General features: G+C 40.2%; 1 protein-coding gene across 1 annotated transcript; it reads right to left on the reverse strand.

Moving 5' to 3' along the window:
* Nucleotides 1–2,003: 2,003 nt before the first annotated feature.
* inka2 (inka box actin regulator 2) lies at nt 2,004–15,678 on the reverse strand. Its single transcript, XM_003454322.4, has 2 exons — nt 15,195–15,678; nt 2,004–5,229 (listed from the first exon to the last, which is right to left on the reverse strand). Exons 1-2 carry the CDS (start codon nt 15,264–15,266, stop codon nt 3,967–3,969), a joined length of 1,335 nt encoding a protein of 444 aa, XP_003454370.1. The 5' UTR covers nt 15,267–15,678; the 3' UTR covers nt 2,004–3,966.
* Between the last annotated feature and the right edge of the window lie 6,516 nt (nt 15,679–22,194).

Genomic DNA, 22,194 nt, shown 5'->3' on the forward strand with positions numbered 1-22,194 from the left:
TCTGGAGAACCTCAAGACATGTTGAGGAGGTAATTTAGCCATTTAAATCAGCTGTGTTGGATCATGCACACATCTTAAACCTGCAGGACATCGGCACTGTCCACCCCAATCAGATGACCTCCCTATGAGCAAGCACATTGCCTACAGCTATGTAAAAAGCTAAAAGTGTCATATTTAAGAAGGTGTAACTAGTAACAATGTTGCCATTTTAGTTGTAGATTTGACTCATGTAAAACTTTCAGTGATTAAATCCGTTCTGCTCTGTGCTCATAATGGTGCATCTGGGCTAATACGACACTTTCTCAGTTTTCTAGGATTACAGTGAGGAAAAATGTAATATTCTATAAGATAACGAAGTGGAAAAAATGCTTAATAAAACAGAAACGGTCATTTGTTTGGCTTGAATCAACAGAATAATGTTCAGCCACAGAGTATCATGTAAGAGAGTTATACTCTATAAATAGGATATAAAAGCCCAGGACCACAGTCGCAGTAAGAACTGCTTTCTTTTCTTGGACAGAGTGCTCGGGGACAGAAAGATGAACTGATTGATGCAGTTTGATGTGCGTCTCATAAAAAGCATCTCAGGGATTGAGTATCGTGAAGTGCAGAGCAGCAGAGTTCATGTTGACTTTGCTTATTTATTGAACAGGTTGATGGAGTTATGGTCTGAATTTAGAATCAGTTTGGTGAAGAGTTGATGCTCTGGCTGGAAGTGACTTGCCGGCTTTGCCCTTAGTGAACCTGATAGACACACAGCACCAATTTACTGCAGATGTAGAGGTAAATAAAACCAAATCCCAGAAAATCAGTTCTGTTAATCTTAATGTACCATTTTCAGTGGGAAAAACGTTTCATCACTCGTATGACGTCTTCAGCCTACATTTTCAGACTTTCTAGGATTTCCTTACCTGGATTATTGAACATGCATCAAGAACTGTTTTCTCCAGAAAATGGACAGATAAATAAAATAAAACAAACATATATTTAATGGTAGCAACGACCAGAATTAAAATGATGCTGTTAGAACTCACTCGGGTGAGCAGACAACGCATATCCCAAAAGGCCATTGGAGGGACTCGTGTTTGAGTCAAACATTTACAGAAATACAAAGAATGCTAACTACTTTTTTAAAATATCAAAACATATTGTTTTAATATAAAATAATATAGCAAAGGGTTCTGTAATATGATGTTATACAAGATTATATGATATATTGTATCAGACGTTGATTACCATGGACCCTGAGTTTTTTTAATGTTAATTTTACGTTAATATTTGGGTTCTTGAATCAGTTTCATTGTCCTTATTTCAGTTAAGTTTGGGTTCCTGCCTCATGGTGTTTTTTGACTTCCTTTTCATATATTAATATATTGCAGATATATTTCCTGGTTGATTTCTTTATGACTATATTCTCAGATTTGTCATTGTTAACTTCTAATGTCCAGTTTCTATGTCTATTAGAGTTGTGGTTTCACTTTAAATCTGATTGTGTCAGTTTTAGTTTATTCTGCCTCCCCGTGTTACTTCCTGTTTTTATTTTGGTAGTAATTTTGCTCTCGTGTCCTCTATTTTAGTTTTTCTTGTGTGCCCATTAACTTAATTAATTTCAGCTGTATCTAGTTTCTAGTTGTCTCCACTTCCATTGTTGCCTGTTGTGCCTTTACAGATTGAGCTGGTTAGTGTTCTTGTGCAGAGTGTCGCGTTTACCTTTCATCAGTTTGATTTCTGCTGTTTGCTTTACGTTTTGGACAAATTTCTACAAATTAATGCCTCGTGAATATTCCATTTGTTTCCGCTTCCTGTGACACACCCTGTCCTTAATTGTCTTGAATATATTATAACTATTGTGTCGTAATGTATTAGTTAGCATTACAAGAAAAGATTTACATAGACTGTAATTATATTGCCCAAACATGTCTAGTTTCGGTGTCAGTTCTACAGTAGAGAAAGATGTTGCACAAATGAACACGTTGTTGCACAAAAGTAGAGACGCAGCAGCATTTCATTCTGAAAACAGATTTAATTTACAAAGAGTCAGTGACAGTTTTACAGTGCACATGACACAAGATCACCACTGAAGGTTCGCAGAACCTCGATGAAAAATATCAACAACAGTGCTGAGAATTACACTCAGAAGACAGCTTTAATAGGAAGAAATAAATGTTACAGTTACATACATGTACTACGTGTCATGACATCTCAGACTGCACTTTATGGCAGAAGAAACTGTCTGTGTGTGTTGAACCCTCAGACTGTGCAGTATATGTATTGACCTGATTACTGAAACAGAGACAGCACCATATGGATCAACTGGCCAAGACACTCAAAACCACCTCTGAGGCCTAATCCCTGCTGGCTAAGATTATTGGTCTGGTATCACATCAAAAACTGAGTGAAAATAATGTTTTTTTCCTTTAATATTAAGTTAAGAATATCAGATTGTCCTTGCATATCAGTGGTCCCTTAATAATAATAATAAAAAAACACGAATCAAGAGTGGGCAGTGTCGTCTGTGACCTGAGGGAAGTTTTGAAGGAAGCTATAGTTTGATTTGAACTGTTATGGTTCTGCTTGAAATGACAAATACTGAAACTGTTTATTATGGTACAATAGAATAAATAATGTAGATTAAATATGACCTCACTGGTTTGTAGTTTAAGTACAAGCGCTGTAGCAATGTTTACACAATCAGCTGTTATGGTGACATTTATCTGTGCAGAATAATGAAAATCATGCGATGGGATATTACAGTAAATGAGTCTTATTGCTGCTGTTTGATGACAAATATGTACAATGTTCTGTACATTTAGCCTGTTCAGTTTGTTGTACCTTTCACAGATTATGGGTCCTATATCTGTTACAGCCCTGTAATGCATTCGCCTGCATATATACAGTATATAACACAGTCAGTTAATTCACAAAGCTCTGGGATTAAACAAGCCTGTTTTGCATCTTTAAGCTTGTGGCGAACATACTTTACATAATGTCTGAGTACCAGATGGCTGTCAGTTAGTCAGTACTTGGGGTTGGCTGTGCCATCTTTACCCCCTCCTCTCTCTGCATAACAGCCCACGAGGACTTCAGTTGACTCAACATTTGCCATGTCTACATAGCAGAGAACTAAAGAGAGTGCTTCCAACATGACAGCAACCACAGCATTTCTGATTACGAGGGACAGATCTCAAAGTTTAATGTACAAAGTTTGAACTAGTCATCCACCGTATTGCTGTTATGCTTTTAAAGCAAGATAAAATAAAATATACTGGAAACCCATTCTGAATGTGGCAGTGCTTCTCCTGTGTGGCATTCGCTCCCTGAGCAAAGGTGGACAAGACGAGTTCATGTAGTCATGAGTTTCCAGGTTGTTACAGCCATTTTGGAAATACAAAGGAAGCTGAGGACTCTATAGTGGCAGTGCGTTCAGTAACAGCTGTTTGTAGCATCATTTATAAAAACAGTAACCATGCAATGCAACAGTTGGTGTTGCTATTTATAGATGCAAAGAAGTGCAAAGAAGTGTGTCCTGTAGAGCAGAAGTGGAAAAAGTTTGCATTAAAAAGATTTCAATTGATAGTGACATTCTGAGAATGGTGTACCGTCTTTTAGGAGAACATGAAAATCCAGTCATACATGCACACGTGTGAAGGAGTTTGAATAATACAAAAGTTGCAGCATAAACCCTAAAAAAGTCTCATTCTTTCTCAGACGCGTGGCAGCATACACTCACACGGACACATCAAACGAGGTCTGGGTTTTTGGATTGTCAGACGAAATGTTGCCCTGATAATCTCTCAGTCGCAGGAGAAACACGATGTTGGTGTGAATTTAGCGGTTCATTTTTGGAAGATAACTGTGTCCAAGCCTCTCGTTCATTCACGCTCCTTTATCACAGCCAAAATCCTACAGCACCTGTCACACGCTCAATCTGGCATCACTGGCAGTCTGTTGGCCAGAGACTCGCTGTCAGACCCACACAGCTGTGTTGTAGTCAAACAAGGGCTGCATTTTCTCCAGACCAGTCTCTGGCTGCCTTCTGTCTAAATAAATCCCTGCAAATGGCTGCTGGTAAAACTGGTGCAAGTGCTGGTGGTGGTTCCTCTCTGTCTCCGGAAGATGCATACATGTGCTGCTTTTGCCCTGCTGTCCATTCGCCCAGAACGGCAGGTAAAAGCTGCCTTTTGAACTTTTGGGAAGCAATTTCTTCGGCCTTTTAAAGAGGTCACCCTCTGGAAGTTCAGGAGCCACCCAGCCTGGCCTCTCCTTGAGCAGCTTGTCCCGGTCAGGCCGGACACTTCGCAGGAACTTCTTGAAGATGTTTGTGGTGAATGAGAACTTTTTGCAGATCTCCTGTGAGCGGCTGAGGCGTAGAGGGTGAGCTGGGGTGTCTGGTCTTTCTGTCCCACCATCCATTCTCTCCTCTCTCCTCTTTGCCCTTTCTTCTTCTTCCCCTTCCTCCCTGTCCACCTCAGGCAGGTCTAGCCAGTTGCCCACAAGGTCTGCAAATACATTGTCCCCCAGAACTAATGGTTGACGGTTGCGACAGCGGCTCATGAGTGAAGAAGTCCAGTCACTGGCGTCATCTGTGCTGTCATGGGAGTAGTCGCTATCTAAGGATGGACCCTCTCTTGAGAGACTGTACAGGATTCCAGGCAGGTCCACTATCTGTGCACGACGGGGACGGGGATGGCTAGGGTAGGGCTCTGGTGGAGGATTTCCCACAACTGGTCCACAGAAGTCAACTTGAGGGGCAGTATATCCTGACCACCTTCTCGGTATAGACTCCAGGTCATTTTCGCTTCTTGCATTTCTTGCATTTCTTGCATTTCTTGAGCTCCGTGCACTTCTTTGACTTCTTTCACTCTCACTCTCTAGGCTGGATGACGAGGAGGATGAGGTTTCCAGACTGCTTCTGTTTTCTGATAGACTAGTCGAGTTTCTGCTTTCCAAAGACTGCCTTGAACTCGGCATGTGACTCGGGCTGGGCTCTTCAGACATGGTTTGTCTAATACAGCAGCTCTGATCCTCTCCTGAAGCTGCTGCTGCTGCAGCTGGTGGTTCAGCAGCAGCAGTTGAAGCCGTGTGGGGCATTCCCCGGTTAATAGGCCGCCCTGAAATGTCAAGATTTTCTAATGCCGTCTGGACCTGAAGGAGCTTGAGTTCCTGAAGGGCTCCCATCATTGAATTCATCTGAGCATGGAGGCCATCTCCAGCTTCTTTCATGGATAACTGCAAAAAGACAGAGAGAGAAATAAAGATAAAGGACTGATAGCGGTATTCACGTTTACATTTGTGTTTTTGACACACACAGACAAAAAAAAAAAAAATCTCATTGCACAAGAGCAACTGACAATAGTCATTAATTCCAGGAAATATTAACAGTTATTATCCCTGGTAAAAAATCTGCCAAGCCCAACATGGATCTATCTGCTGCGATGACCCCCTTATGAATAATGGAGCAGCGTAAAGAAGCTTATTAAAAAGATAAGTTATTGTACTAAGCCTGTTTTTTGTCTCGTCACTTGTGGGTTTCAGGGTATGCACCGTGTTTAATTATGTGGTCATGTGACCTAGTTTTGGATGACAGGCTGGGGTCCCATATGGCCAGCGTATGAGAGAAAATCCAACTAGTGACAGCTGTAAAACACACTTGCTTTCATTTAAAAAAAAAAAAAACCATCTATAATTTCCTTTTTACTTCCTTTCATTTGATTTATCATATCTGCTTTCTCCTCTGAGCCCATTGTATTCATGTTCTACTCTCTGTGCAGCAGTAATCATCCTCTCTGCTTTTAACCTCCCCCGCCTCTCTTCCTGTTCTCATCTGTTTGAAAGCCTGCGTCATGTGACCTGGACTAACTGTCTTCTCCTGAAGGCAGCCACACAACCCAGAGCCAGCATCCTAACCCGTGTCTTAACTTGCAGCCTTGAATCACTGCATGCCCTCTGAATAACTGTCTTAGATATTATAGGTTTCTCTGCTATGATTTCATAACATGCTACTGATTGATGAATGAAAAATAAAGCATCTGTGAAAAGACATGAGGAAGCATGCAAGGAATTTTGAAAAATGTGCCAGAGTTAGCGGGAAATTTTGGTGAAAATCTTGCAGAGCACACCTTCAGATGAACATGACTACATTTCCATAGAAGATGCTATTAGTCAACCAACAAAAACAAATACCTTTAAACTAAACTTAACTTATAGTAAAATATGTTTGCAGGAAATATTTCCTTCAAATAAAATAAACTGCTACTATAAGAATAAATAGGCAGCTGTAATAAAAACCTACACCTTACCTTAAAATTAAAAACCCCCCAAAACAAACTCTCAAAAAGCAGCAGGTTTTGATCCTCCTGTCTGCACCTCTGCCAGCACGTCACTGTCTCTCACCTTTCAAATAGATCAGTCTGACTGCCTCTATATGTATCCCTCTCCAATGGAGGGACACCACTGGGTGCGACAGCCAATCACCACTGCCCATCCAGACTATAATCCCCAAATACAGGGGCTGGGTGGGGGGACTCACTCAGGCGGAAATGGAATAACAATGAAAGGAGCGAGAGGGGTGGTGAGAGTCAGCCATATGAGCAGAGATGGAAACGGGGGGGCAAACGGGGAGGAATCCTTTGCCATATGTTTAGATGTCGAAGAGAAAACTGTTGATGGATTCAATTATGAATGACACCATTAGAACATAAGAAGGGGGTGCAGAGGGCAGGAGGTTGGATATAGGTGCGACAAAATTAGGCTGCGATACTTAGATCTCCAGGGAACAGTGATTGTGGTGATCCTGGGTGGGAAAAGTTGCTGCATAGCGCAGTTGGCATTACAGCATCGTAATCAAAGCTTCTCATTACCGTGTGAGAAGGGATGTGAGTTTTTTTTAATGTGGGAAAATTGACAAATGTGACAAATTCTTATTTTGATTTAAAAAGTAAAACACAAGGCATAAAAAATAAATGAAATCTTTGGAAAAGTCAGAATTACTAGCTCACAATATGCTAAAGTTTTGCCCTTTTTTTAGGCATATAGTGTTGCTCACTTTGTTAGTCCACTACTTCATCCCAGAATGTGACATCAATTCCTGGCCATTCCTCTGGCACCATGTTTACTTTTAGAGAAATGTCTCAGCAACTATTGGACTGATTGTCATTAAATCTGGCACAGGCATTTACTTCACAGGATGAAGTTAATTACTTGCAGAGCTACCAACATGTCAAAATTTTAATATGCCCTGGTTTTATAACCAAACATGCCACGCTGTTCACATCAGCCTCAGCTTTATAGAGTATGTTCACTGTTAATTAAAAGCTTCAGAAAATGTTTTGAATGCGATTAACATTTAAACCTACTGAACATCAGCATGTTGTCACGGAGCGCTTGTCCGCATGCCGCATTTAGCTTAGAGCACCACTGTGTCCAAGTGCAGCATCTTGGAGTTCCAGTGACCATGCAGACCCTGAAAGGAAGTTCATGGTTTCTGCATGTCTGTAAATGTCTGCAACACAGGAATTTTGCTGTCTGCTCAAGCAGAAACGGAGCAAGTTCACAAAAAGTGCATGTGCAAGAAATTTTTTATGCACAGAATAAATACAGGGCAGCATGGTGGCATGGGGTCAGCACTGTTGCCTAACAGTAAGAGGGAGCTGGGTTCGAATCTACCATCTGGCTGGGCCCTTTATGTCTACACGAGTTCTCTCCGAGTACTCCAGTAATTTTAAATTGGACCTATGTGTGAATGTGAGTCTGAGTTAGCCCTGCGACAGATTGGCGACCTGTCCAGGGTGTACCCCACCTCTATAATCAGAAGAAAATGAATGGATGGATTATAAATATGACAACATCTGCTCTGCTTTCATTTAGCACTTGCACAACTTCAATAATGAATTTACAATATTTAACCTCATCAAAACATTTTTGGAGAAATTTCACATGTCACACAGATGCAGTGATTTAATTATTGCAAACTATTCTGCAGATTATGCTCTTAAATTATTAATGAATATATAAAATAGACAAGCTTCCCTTTTCTTTCTTTTCTAATATATATATATCTCATATTAGCTCACAGTGTCATAAAGTTTAAAGAGCATAAAAAAAAAAAATCTCTTCATTGAAAACACCTCTTTATTACATGTTTGTCATTCATCCAGTTTGGACAGTCTACATACACTTGAAGCACAGTGACCTGGCTTTGACACCACTACGCTATCCTTTACCAGCAGTAAATCTCTGCATTAAAACACTTGGCTTATCGCTGACATATGGCTGAGTAGGTGCATGCGGGCGTGAATAACCTCTAAGATCAGATAATAGGCCTATCAATGCACATGCGGGGATGGCAGGCCTCTGAGCTTCCCGCTGGCTCGCTAAATTAGGAAGTGAAGGTACATGTAATTAGCACAATCAGGTTGTCTCTTGTCTTTGTGCCTTTCACATATGGCTGACTTCATTAGCTGTAATTGTCTGTGTCCTGGGAAAGGCTGGGAAAGGGTGCATAATTATGGTTTACTTTCTTACACAAGAAAAGTCAACAAGACTCGAGGCAAAAAGGGAGTTATGTATTTGTCATTGCATTTTTGGAGCCTTCAGTAAAGTTTATCCCAGGATCAGGATCGCTTTAATGTATTAAATTAGCTTTTGTAATATCATCTTCTAGGTATGCAGACTCAAAGAGCTGCACCTGTTTACACACGCTAACCTCAAACACTGCAGTTTAACATTCACGTGCAACTTTTCCATTATCCCTAAAATGCAGACACTCCCCACAGTTATTTAAAAACACAGTGTTGTTTACTGGCATTTCTATTCTAAGGCAATATTAATAATTCATACTATGCTCTGGGGAACAAACAGGGGAACAGCAGTAAACCAAACCCTATTATTCTACCTTTAACATGCCAACTAACTCCAGGCACTCCGCTGCCATTTCAAAGCTGAACTTTGTGGCCCAAATATGTCAGCCTTTTCATCCCTCATCCGATATCTTACTCAGAATGCCAAAAGTGACTTAAAAATGATGTCCTGCGGCGGTTTCTTGTTTAGACACAGATGTTACGGAAATCCTAAGATGTCTCACTTTTACAATGTGTGAATCAGCCCAGGGCCTGGCAGACCTGAGAGGACCTACACGTGCACCTTAAGGGTTTAAGGACAAAAACGGAGATGAGAAATAATGTCTGTCTAATCTAATTTAACAAGAGAACTGGGATGAAATTGGTGCTGCAGGGAATTGTTGTACTGCCCAGAAACACTTTAATCATTAATGCAGTCTTGTGAAGTTTGGTTAAATCTTCTTTTTTTCCCCTTATTTAATCGAGAAAGTATGCATTTCTTTGAGAATTTGAAAAATCTGAAAAAAAAAAATAAGACAAACATTTAATGCCCAACCCCCCAAAACCCCCAAACCCCCTAAACCCTCTACTTTCTCCTCTGGCTGCAGTGATGCTAGCCAAGCAGACATAATTGCCAATCAAGGGCTGAATGCTTCAGAGTTTAAGAACAAAGGCTGGCAGCCTTCATTTAATACTGAATAGAGGCTTATTAAAAAGTGCTGGGCTATTTAATTAAGAGCTTAAAAAAAGTTTATAGGTGATTCTTTATTTAAGAGCCACATGTCAGATCTTTCTAACTGTGAAGACGCTTCTAGAAAACCATTCAATATACATGCAAGTGAATTAAATGCCACAAAGTATAAATAAATCAATGCTCCTGCTCTGCTGTCTGTCAAGATCAAGTTCTGCCTTGATCATGGTTTCGGTATTACCTCATGTCAGTTATAGAGGGAAAAATAAATGCGCTGTGCAAACACACTGAGCTCACACATCCACGCAAGTCCAGACGTGTCTCAGTAGAACGAAGTCAGTGTACTTTTTTAGAGCATGGATGCTGTGTTCAGATTATTAGGAGGAAAATAAACCCAAACAAGTAATCAAAAACAAACTAGTGCCCTATTCTGCCTACAAAATGCAGCCCATTCACTGTTGTTGTTTGTTAGTAGCTGAAGGGGGGAGGCCAAGGTTATCAGACCCAAAAGGTCTTCCTGTTTGGAAGGCGCTGACCAGCAGCGGCATCTATAGTGTGTACTCCCCTTCCTCCACCTCCACCCCTAATTAAATATGAATGGTGATCTGTGTGGGTCAAGGACAGGAATGGGTTCTCTGTCTGGGGGATACACACAAGGTCTCTGTGGCTGAACTGCTGTGGATGGCCCCGAGGTCACGATAAAGAGGGCAATAAATCTGGGCAGCCTTTAGTGAAAGAAATAAATTACTATGCACATGGCAATGAATGCCTCTTTGACAAAAAAAAGGTTATATGGCGACTCTGTTTGGCCCGTATGTCCTCAGGGTCGCATTCAGGAGACGAAGAAGTGTGAATGATAAACATAAAAGCCTTCTTGTACTTTAATTTTAGAAGATGTTCTCATTTTTAGGAAAATGTTTTGCTCTTCCTCCCTACTCAGATAATAGAGCTGTCTCTTTATGGTTTAGCAAAACTATCTGCAACACTTAGGGGTAAATGAAAATGGGGAACTAGGTGAAGCACCCCTTTTAAAATGAACCAGTCGAGAGCAAATATAACTGTTTGTAGGTCCTGCTGGCCAACAAAGACTCCCTGATGACCTTTTCAGAAAAAGGGAGGTGGTTTAATAGCTTGTTTCCTGCTAGAGCTCATTTATGCCATCGCAATTGATGCTGCCGTGGGAGATGTAGGATGATTAGGATCCATATCATCATCTTTGGCAGATGATATTTGGAGACGGTCTGGGACCCAATCTGTTGTTGTCCTGGCGGGAACTCCTCACTGGAAGCAATAATCGTCACGTAGAAGCTCGATAGCGCAGGAGTTGACGTCAGCACCTCGTGTGGGGGCAGTGAAAGTGCTCATCCAATTCTCAGCCCCCCTCTAAGATCAAAAGGAGCGCTAAATCACACAAGCATTTCCTAAAGAAAATAAATGTGGTCGCTGATGCTGGGTTTTTTTTCTGTGTGCATCATCTAGCACATTTTTCAACTGAAAGTGAATGGCTGTGCAAAGCCTTTAATGCAGTGTTTTGTTTTTTTAAGCCCTTAAAAAATGTGCAGCTTATTTACAGTTTTTCAATTTGGAATTTGAAACATTTTGGATATTTATACTTGTACTGTACACTGGATTGCTAAGTTATAAATGCCTTTTTGATTTAAAGGAATTCATCTTCAGTACTTTTTATATTGTATTTTCATATTTAAAATACTGGAAATGCTTATAATGACCGACTTTTGTAATATGAAAGTGGATCTAGAGAATTATCTCTTAAATCTTGTTTTTAGCTTTTGACCACTTTTGACCCAAAACCCTTGGATAAACTTACTCTACTGAATGACTGTCAGCACTAATGGCTGGACAGTAAACACGGAAAGGCTAATTGCTGCTGAGGGGAAGGTCAAATCCCTCAGGAGATGGTAAAGATCAAAACAGAGCTGAAAGATCAGCGAATGGATTGGAGTTACTTTTATCTGGAGGTCAGAGAAAAACAGAATCTTAAATTCTAATATTGAGGTGTCGGCTGTTGTTTAAATGAACAGCTGTTTGATAATAGATTTTTCAATTTGCGGTTTGTTCTAAACCCTCAGTGCTGTATATATGTTAGTTTTAAAAAGAACAAATTTATAAATATAACCTCAACAGTGTCAGACAAGATGTAATGCAAAGGTCAGAGCATAGAGAATATTGATCTATACCTCACACATTGCTTCCAGTGAACGTATAAGGTAAGGAGGTCAGGACTCGATCTTACACTAATAGGATTGCACGTGTGGTCACAACAGCAGCATTAACTTAACTTGTTCACTCTGCGTCCAAGAAAAAAGGCAGTGATTTCATTTTCCATTCTGTGAACCATGAAAAAGCCGGTTACGTGTGCAGAGCCATAATGATAAACAGGCTTTGTTAAAGGTTTGTAGCTCAGTCTCAAACACAATGATCACCCACACAAACCCCACAGCTGCCACCAAGAGTTGGTCCAATTTTAGCTGAGGGGAAGGAAGGGCAGTTTGGAGAACGGGAGCCACAGGGGGAGACACAAAACAAACGGGCTTAAAGTTAAGCCACAACCCTGCTTTGTGTACAGCTTTCAGCTCCAACGCCCAAAAGGTAACAAAGAACTTTCCAGAAGACACTACAGGCTTGGCACTCGGGTGCATTTCTCTCAGATTTCATGACTTCATGGTTGCTGGTTTTGGTGTTGAATTCCAAGGTGACAGTCATGTTTGAAATTCCCCTCAGGTGTGAAAGATAAAGGGGGCGCGCTGCATGTGAAATCGGCTTCAGCGGCGATGATATGAAACGCTCTGATTTATGTTTTAGTGTCTGACGCTGCTAACCAGGTGTGAACCCTACATTTAGACAATGTGAGTCAAAGACGTGTCACCGTTTGCATTTTCAACATCAAGTAGGCAGGAAGAGCTTATGTTTTCTTTGTCATGACTGCATGTCTGCTGCACCAATCATGAGTCATGCATAGGCTTAAAATTATTTCATTGTTGTCATTACAGTCTATCCTCAGGATTTCAGAGGACTCTTGTATTTCTTTTAAAGAATAAAGTTAAACGACTGTTTTCAGTTTGAGTCACACAGGAAGACAGATGGTGCTATTCCTGACAGGATGTCAGGTTTGATATTTAATGCATTTGTTGTGATGGACATGGTCAGCAGTTGAAGAAATTAGACCCCGAGCTTTTCAAGTTTGAGGGTCAAATTTTCAAGCGTGACCTGTCTGTACCTCCCACAAGGACTCACACCCTCAACCGCTGACACAGTGCCCACACTTTCATATCACACTCCTGTTGTAGAGCTGACAGGGCATCAGGGTTTGGGTTTCAGTGTGTCTAGCGTGAAACACTGAAGTCACGCTGGCATTCACGTGACTTTCGTATAGCCTTTGAATGCCACACTCAGGCTTCTGTGTCGCTACAGACACAAACAAACTCAACTATGTAGATTTTCCTGTTTCTTTGTAACTGTTTAGTCAGGAGTATTAGAATATATCAGGTAAAGGTTTAAAGGACTATACTATTATTTTTGCTCCTTCCATTCAGTTGCCATTGTGTGCAACGTTCACTGCACGCCATTTTTCAAGACATGCACAATCAGCTTAAGCTCTTACATGCATTTTTTCTACCAGCTTTTGCCTATTTTCATTCATATCTATATGATATGACATACAGCTAGCAGACATTTAAAACTTAGCCTGGTTCCAGCCCTCATACAACTGACATTTGTGCTCCTTACTGACTTTTTTCTTCCACTTCCAGATGGAAAGTAAGAAAAAAAAATGTAAAATGGACACAAAAGGCTGATACAGCTAAACACAACCCAACACAGAGAAAGAGAAATGGCATATTTCTTTGACTTATGTGATAAAAGTAAACTCTGCAAAAATATTACTACTGGCCTCTGCTCTGACTGGACGTAATGTTGGCAAGATGGAAAAGTTACTCCCTGCTGAATGGTTGGGATAAAATCTAAACTTCTCCCAACAGAAAATAGATACCATAAACACAGAGGCTATAATTAAGTGAAAGCGATATCTGGTTTGATTGGAAAGCTACATTACTTTGCTGTTTTTGAGTAAATAGTGTTATAATGCTGTTAAATCAGTCTGCACTGCACCGCATTGCAAAGAAATGACAAATGTGAATACAAACTCGATGTTGATTGTGATGGATTGTGTAGCTCGAGTTCTGTTGCTTTTATGCTGCACGGAAATGAATGAAAACACAGCAGGAAAAAACAAAACATCATGCAAAATGGTTTTTTGGAATGATTTAAGGTCATGCTGTTTGTAATAAGTGTTCCAAAACATGCGTAACTGGTATGGTCAGAAATTGCTGACTTCAAAGCCACAAATTCGCAAGAGATGTCCAGGAGCCGCTTGACTCGGCATCACAGCTGTAAGTCGGCTGTTAGATGTTGGTGATCTCTGTGTTCCTGATAGAGCCGGTTTTACCACTCTCCACTGAACACTGGATGAAAATCAGTCACAGTGGAAAGGAAAGTGACAACCTTGGCATAGACACCCCTTATTTCTGAACAACAGATTGCATCCCACATGGTCTTGAGAGCGGGGGGAGACTGCCTCAGCTTTTTAACTGGCATCTGCTCCCCGTTCTCCTGTTTGATCCTCGGCATGGCATGACACTTTTTCTATTATGTTACCAAACTGCGATGTGGCAGCCCTAACACAACATGTCCTTCTGGCATCAACGTCAACTCCCCTTAAATCTCAAGTGCCACTTCACAGACGTGTGGCTAATTTGGAGCAGCAAATCATGAAGTCACAGAGCAGATTAAGCTGCAAAACATGCAGCCACGCAAGGCCTTTCTGCAGGCCAGTGGCTGGACAAAAAGGGGGGGAAAGAATCAGTCGCTGCTTTGAAGATGATTCCAAATGAAATCTGTGCCAGTTAAGGCTCCTCTGAAAATGGGTCTACAGTGTGTCACTGCCAGATGATTTTGGGCACGAGGGTGAAGCTTACAGATTTTGTTTTTACATTTCAAAGAAGAGGAAAGAAATGGCAGACTAAATGTACTCACATCAAACATGGTAGATGAGAGGAGACATGAAAATATTAAATAACGGAGTCTAACAAATTCATTTAGAGCATGGAAACGTGATGAAACTCAATGTGACTGCCAATTTCACTCACTCCCCTGTGAGAGCTGGAGCTCCGAACAGTCTGTTGCAACACATGATTAAATTTACTACAAGGCACCAAGAATAGTGTAAACCTTCAATCGCTTTCTTTCAAGAATCCATAACCCAGCGCAGAGTATTTATGAGAAGAAGAAAAAACCGTCTTGAGCTCATTAAGCTTAAAACATCTGTCCCAGATGCGCGGACAGAGAGGAGGGAAGTGTACACATGCCTCTGGTGTGCTCAGAGCTTTAAGCCCACACAGATTAATGCGATTTAAAAAGACACACATGCACCCTCAGCTGAAAACTAGACGCCAGAATATTAGACTTGGAAATGTAGAAATGTTTCAGGACACAGCGCGCAATAAAGCGACATTTCTAAATTTAAAATGTGAAAATTGTTAAATATTTAATGTAAAACGCGTATAAGCGGTAAAAATGCTCAAAATGCACACGAATAAAGTAAAACAGCGGTCCAGGGTAACAACACAAGAAGATACAACGGAACCTACCAGCTCTTGCTTCAGTCGCCTCAGACACGCGTCCATGTTTTTGCTTTCTTGTTTGGCGAGCCGCTGTTCCATTTTTCTTTCTTTCTTGCTTTTTTCTTGAAAGACAGGAATTCAGCTGAACCGCTTCGCCAGTCCCTGCTCGAACATGGCTATAGACGCTTTAAGAAGAGCAGAAAACAATTGGCAATTGAAGATGCGCAGATCCTGCTGAGGAATGCGCGCGCGGCTCAAAATGACGAGAATCCCGTGGTTTAAATCCTGATGACGAAAATCTGTTTACTCCAAAAAAAATTAATAAATAATACAAAAATGATAATGAGCTCCTTCTTGTGGCTGCACCAACACACTGGGTCCGGGTTTCTCTCTTTCAGTGGCCGCTGCTTGGCTGCTGTCAGTGTCGTGTGTGTTGCTCAGCCTGTTTTTCCCCCTGCTGCTATTTTCTCATTCAAGAGGAGCGCTTACGTTGGCCATCCAATTTCCTCCAATGAGCGAGCCTCTCAGGGCGGACTGAATCTCATTCAAGCCAGGATAAAACGCGGATCCATCATTTACTATGTGCGAGCAGAACAGTCCACAACAGCTCAAAAGAGAGACCGAACATCTGGAAATATCCAAATAAAGACTGAAAGATAAGATAGTTGGGTTTGCTGAAAGAGCGCATTTTCCATAACACAGACAAATATATTCAGCAGTCCTTGTTGCATTACACTGGACTGAAAGAGGATGTGTTTAAGAGAAACCATACGCCTCCATAGGAACAGTTTCCTGTCCACCTTTGCTGCGCAGAGAGGAAACACCTGAGCTGTGGGCTTTTGTTGCAAGACACGGATATGATTAGAATAAGGGAAGGAAGGATTGCACATACAAAGAAGCAAATGTGGAAGTTGTTGTAAACACTCCCTGCCTCGCAGTATAGATTGGATTCATCTGAAAGTTTGCACATGCAGCTCGTGTTCCATTTGCAATCTAGAGATGCCAAGAAAACTTGATGAGGTCTCCTTTACTTCAAAATGATTTACTTTATGTGAAAACTACTATACCAAAGAAAGCAAAAGGAAGAAACTTTAAGTAAATTACATTAATAATAATAATAATAAAAAAAGATTATTTATAATGAGGAAGAATTACATTCCTCTTAAAATCCCAAGAGGATGCTAAATGGTGCATGGTGTCAAAAGGTGTCATTAATTTGATTTTAATTCAGTATTTCCCCCTGTGTGATTTAGAGAAATACTTTCAAACAACTTTCCCCAATGAATAACTAAATAAAAATTAGAGAGATACTCCGTGATTTTGAGTTTGCGTGGTTATAATGAGCCAGAATTGAAAGAAAATCACCAGTCACCAATTTTTGTTTTCTGCCTGTTCATCCAGTTGCCTGACAGTCAGGAAACTTTGTGCCCCCTGACCTGCTTTCGGTCATGTTGAAGGTTCAGTGTCTTGCATGATGTTGGTGATGCTTCCCAGATGGATGCAGAGAGAAAGGGGAGGAAGCAGCTCTATCTCAGATTCCAAACGCAATGAAACTCGGAAAATGAATAAATCATCTGAGTCTGACTCAACATCTGAGAGAAGAGCTTTAACTGACTTGTGTGTTTTATTCTCGTATTCTTTATAAACATTCAGTGTCTGGAAATGATAACAGAGTCTTCTTCTGTGTTTCACAGCAGATTTATTACTCTCTGTCTGTTCAGTGTCATTTTGACAGCAGATTTAGACCTTCATTGATTGATCAATTAATAATAACAATAAAGAGCAACCTATTCCAGATACAGGATGTGATCCTTGCCGCCCTCACTCTAATCTGGAGGGAGTGCTGAGAAACAGTGTTGAATCCAGTTTCTGTGAGATTACTAAAAGCCTCTTTGTGATTTCACAAACATCTAGCCTGTCTCCTTCTGACCGACATAACACAAAATATTGTCTAGACAGTCCTGATGACTAACTTTCAAAACACTCTACTGATCTAAAAGTGAACACACGATTGTCCTAACAACACTTTCTAACTCAGTTCAATTAAATTTTATTTTACTATGTACTATTTTACTATTGTAAGGTAGACCCTAAAATAACACATACAGAGAAAAACCCAACAATCATATGACCCCCTATGAGCAAGTGCTTTGGAGACAGTGGGAAGTAAAAACTCCCTTTTGTCAGGAAGAAACCTCCGGCAGAACCAGGCTCAGGGAGGGGCGGGGCCATCTGCTGTGAGAAGGTGAGAGAAGGAAGACAGGATAAAAGACATGCTGTGGAAGAGAGCCAGAGATTAATGACAAGTAATGATTTAATGCAGAGAGGTCTATTAACACATAGTGAGTGAGAAAGGTGACTGAAAAGGAAAAACTCAATGCATTATGGAAATCCCCCGCCAGCCTACGTCTATTGCAGCATAACTAAGGGAGGATTCAGGATCACCTGATCCAGCCCTAACGATATGCTCTAGGAAAAAGTAACGTTTTAAGCCTAATCTTAAAAGTAGAGATAGTGCCTGTCTCCAAAATCCAAACTGGAAGCTGGTTCCACAGAAGAGGGGCCTGAAAACTGAAGGCTCTGCCTCCCATTCTACTTTTAAATACTCTAGGAACAACAAGAGAGCCTGCATTGCGAGAGCGAAGTGCTCTAATAGGGTGATATGGTACTACAAGGTCATTAAGATAAGATGGGGCCTGATTATTTAAGACCTTCTATGTGAGGAGCAGGATTTTGAATTCAAGTCTGGGTTTAACAGGAAGCCAATACAGGAGAAATATGCTCTCTCTTTCTAGTCCCAGTCAGTACTCTTGCTGCAGCATTTTGGATTAACTGAAGGCTTTTCAGGATCCTGATAATAATGAATTACAGTAGACCAGCCTAGAAGTAATAAATGCATGAACTAGTTTTTCAGCATCACTCTGGGACAGGATGTTTCAAATTTTAGAGATCAATTTTGCCCAAATGGAAGAAAGCAGTCCTACATATTTGTTTAATATGTGCACTGAAGAACTTTCTAAGCTTGTAATTGTTTGGCCTTGCTGTGTATTTAACATGAGCTGATAATAGTATCAGTTTCAGGCATGTGTACAAACTTTACTCTGAAGCCTTTAACAATCTTGCATGTTAACAAATAATTGCAGGGACAGCACTGTTGCATCACAGCCCCAGGAAAGGAAGACCAAGAGTCACCTCTGCTGCTGAGGATAAATTAATCTGAGTCACCAGCCTCAGAAATTGTGTGGCATTTATCTGGGCTCTAATCTGAAGTACTGTTTACTTGCAGAGTTCCAGTAACAGGTACATGTCTACATCAACTGTTCAGAGGAGACTCAGACAGCTGCTAAGAAACCACTACTAAGGAAAAGCAACAAGCAAAAGAGATTTTTTTGGGCAAAGAAACACAAGGAATGGACATTAGATCAGTGGAAATCTGTGCTTTGGTCTGATGAGTCCAAATTTGAGATCTTTTGTTCCACCTGCCGTGACTTTGTGCTACACAGAAAAAGGAGAATGGATGGTCTCTGCATGCATTGTTCCCACTGTGAAGCACGGTGGTGAGAAGAAGAAGGTGGTGTGGGCTTGCTTTGGTGACACTGTTGGGGATTTATTTAAAATTGAAGGCACACTGAACCAGCATGGCTACCACAGCACTCTGCAGCGACATGGCATCCCATCGAGTTTGCGTTTAGTTGGAGCATCAATTATTTTTCAACAGGACAATGACCCCAAACACACCTCCAGGCTGTGTAAGGGCTATTTGTGATGTGATACAACGGATACAACGGATACAAACCCAGTTGAGATGGTTTGGGATGAGATGGACTGCAGAGTGAAGGCAAAAGGGCCAACAGGTGCTCAGCATCTCTGGGAAGTCCTTCAAGACTATTGGAAAACAATTTCAGGTGACGACCTCATGAAGCTCATCGAGAGAATGCCAAGAGTGCGCAAAGCAGTAATCAAAGCAAAGCGTGGCTAGTTTGAAGAATCTACAATATAAAACGTGTTTTCAGTTATTTCACATTTTTTTTGTTTACTACATAATTCTAAATGTATTCATTCATATTTTCATGGTTTCAGTGAGAAGCTACAACGTAAATAGTCATGAAAATAAAGAAAAACCACCAAATGAGAAGGTTGCCCAAACTTTTGACTAGTAGTGTATATTGAAATAAACAATTAAATTAAATTTTCTCAACCAATAAATTTGATGGTGTTTTTCCTCAAATTAAAATGAATAAACTATAATCAACTATAAGAACCACTGTATAAGAAAGGGTTTGAAAGGGTTAATTACCAGTACTGTGGAAGCCCACCTGTTTCCTCAGTTATTGAAATACTGATTTCTGAACGAATGATCTGAGAAAACTCATCATTAAGAGTTTTTTTTTTTTTTTTTTTGCAGTGCCAGACTAAAAGGGACTTTTTCTCCTGCATGCCAGCTTTAATCAAATGACTCCATCAAACTTTCTTTGTGCCTGAAAACTAATTTTTTAAAGGAAACTCATATGAGAATGAGTGTACTGTCCTCCTCAGGACTGATATGATGACACATGTGTCTATTTAACATTTAGCAGGCTGGTTCGTGATCAAGCAGATTCATAGCAAATGTGATCCAGACCTGCAGCTGTTTCTTGTTCACGAGCCTACTTCCTCCCAGCTGTCAGCATGAGCATACACTAGATAAGGCAGCGTCTCCTCAGATCACTCAGCACGGCAACACAGGCTGCACAGCGGCAACTGTCTAACTGCACATCAGCACAGAAAGTTTTATGATCCTCACTGTGACTCACTTACTGTGATGACTTGTTTTGGTTTTTGCGTTAAGGCCAAAAAGGAATTTAATCACTGAGAAAAGAAAAAGTATAACATTATGTGGATTGTGACTATCGTCATTAAAAAATCAGAACAATAAGCCAATTACAGAGCCGCTCTGCTGAAAATAAGACACTAAAAGCTAAACCATGAAGTTAAAACATACTGCACATCCATTCTTTCATCTATTACAATGCAATCATGTACATCTCTTCATTTTAAGTGGCCAGAGGCTTGTTTAGCAATGAAAGCAGTGAAAGATGACTTTTGCTATCTATAGTTGCTTTGTCAGCAGCTTACCACCTCCAACAAAGCACTTATGTGGAAAGCTACACAAAGGCTACTGCACATGTTACTACAAGTTGCGCCTTTGGATTGCCTTTAACCAAATGTACAACATTTGAACAAGTCTGGCTAACAAGCTCTCGACATGTGCATGCCAGTGTGCAAAATCCTGTAGGACTCAGACGTTAATCACATTACCATCTTTTTTTTCAAATAGCTTTTGATAGTTTTTAAGAACCCCTGCGTTGGTTGAAATCCCACTATTATCAAAACATAAGATGTAAAATTACTTGCTGAAGTCAATCAGTGTAAACTGAGGGTTAACTGTGCCATCAGAACCAGTCATCTCTCTTCAAAGCTCAAATAAATTATACACCTGGTCTTTTAATGGTGGTATTGTGTGTGAGAGTGTGGTTCTCTCCGTGTGTTAAGTTACTTCATTTTACTGAACTGCACAAGATGCATGCTTTCATGTTTTGCATTATAAACAGCAGGAACAGGGATGATGTAATATCTGCCAGTTGCTGTGAAAACCGGTAGAAATTTAAAGCTGTTGTTCTAAAACATGTAATAAAACCACATCAGCGCTCTGAGCTGACAGGTTATTTCTTTGGACCACGGCACACAAAGGAGCTGATGAATGATGTGTTCGTGAGAAGATTATGTAACTTGCACAACTTCATAATAACAGTAACAACAGTACTTTCATAATTTTGTTAGTATGTGGTAATTTTGATTTTTGTCTTATGTTTTTTTTTTTTTTTTTCAAATTTCACTGCTTCAAAAGCCTCACAGAATAACATTTTCTTTTTCTCTTTAAGTTGATTTTATCTGTAGAAAGATTTAATTTTTCATGTTTCCAATTACTACTTTAGTTTATTATCAAAGTTTGCGCAAATATGGGAACTGTTAAAATGTGAATTATGTTTTATGAACACAGCAGTGTCTTAATTAGCAAAATAAGCATGGAAAATGTATCTAGTTCAATAAAAGGACATCAAAATGATTACATTTTATACTACATATGATCTAAATGGGTCTAAAGTAAGGGCTAATATGTACTGTGATAACCAACCATTGGGTAGTGTTGTATGGTCTACCAAATATTTTAGTGCACTGCCATCTAAAGGCTCGAATGGAGAATTACAGGACTCGAGGTAATCACGGTTAAAATAAATTAATCATGAAATGCAAACGATTTGGTCCAAATGGTTCCACAGCTCCGTTCTCAGTTCTTCAATCCAAGCATAAAAGGTCACTTTTCTAAAACAGAAGCAATTTGATATGAAACATCAATTTTTATTTTTATGTCTTAATGTTTTTAAACGTTTCTATAAACTGTGCCATAAACGTCATCAATCACTGGATTAAAATAAAAGAATAATATAAGAATAAATTAAGTTCTCACAGGAGCAGGGTGGTGATCCACATTTAACAGCAGTATAACACACTGCTTAGATATTCAAAATAATTCTGCTGACTTTGACTACATGTCCATGCTCACCTGTTTCTTTTTGCTCTGTCTCTTTTTAGTCTTCCTCCTTCTTCCTCTCTCCCCCTCTCCCTCTTTATTCTTTTGTCTCAGTCTCGGTGGAGTCACCAAAGAGTGAATGTACCAGTAAAACAGATTTTATAACCCAATTAAAAGCTGATGTGCATCACTTTATAACAATATTCTGATATGAATATGAGATACTGCTGGCCATTGAAATGCAACATCCCTCTGACTCACTGGAGCTGTACTGTACTGTTAAAGTAATACAATTAAAGTAATAAAATACACCAGTTCCTTAGCAAATAGCAGTATGGCACCAGACTACTGAATAAGAAAGCTAAAGTTAGCTAATGATCTCTATCTAGCATACATTAGCTAACTCAGAGGTTCCCAAAGTGTGGGGCCCGCCCCGGAGGGGGGGCAGAGCCATTG

This window comes from Oreochromis niloticus, linkage group LG5 (assembly GCF_001858045.2).
Source record: "Oreochromis niloticus isolate F11D_XX linkage group LG5, O_niloticus_UMD_NMBU, whole genome shotgun sequence".
Classification (NCBI taxonomy): Eukaryota; Metazoa; Chordata; class Actinopteri; order Cichliformes; family Cichlidae; genus Oreochromis; species Oreochromis niloticus.

What these genes read in the sequence shown, in the direction of transcription:
- inka2 (XM_003454322.4), bottom strand. Translation starts at nt 15,266, where the DNA reads ATGGAACAGCGGCTCGCCAAACAAGAAAGCAAAAACATGGACGCGTGT. An exon ending in GGCGACTGAAGCAAGAGCTG is followed by an intron (nt 5,230 to 15,194) that starts GTAGGTTCCGTT and finishes GTCTTTTTGCAG; the next exon opens with TTATCCATGAAAGAAGCTGG.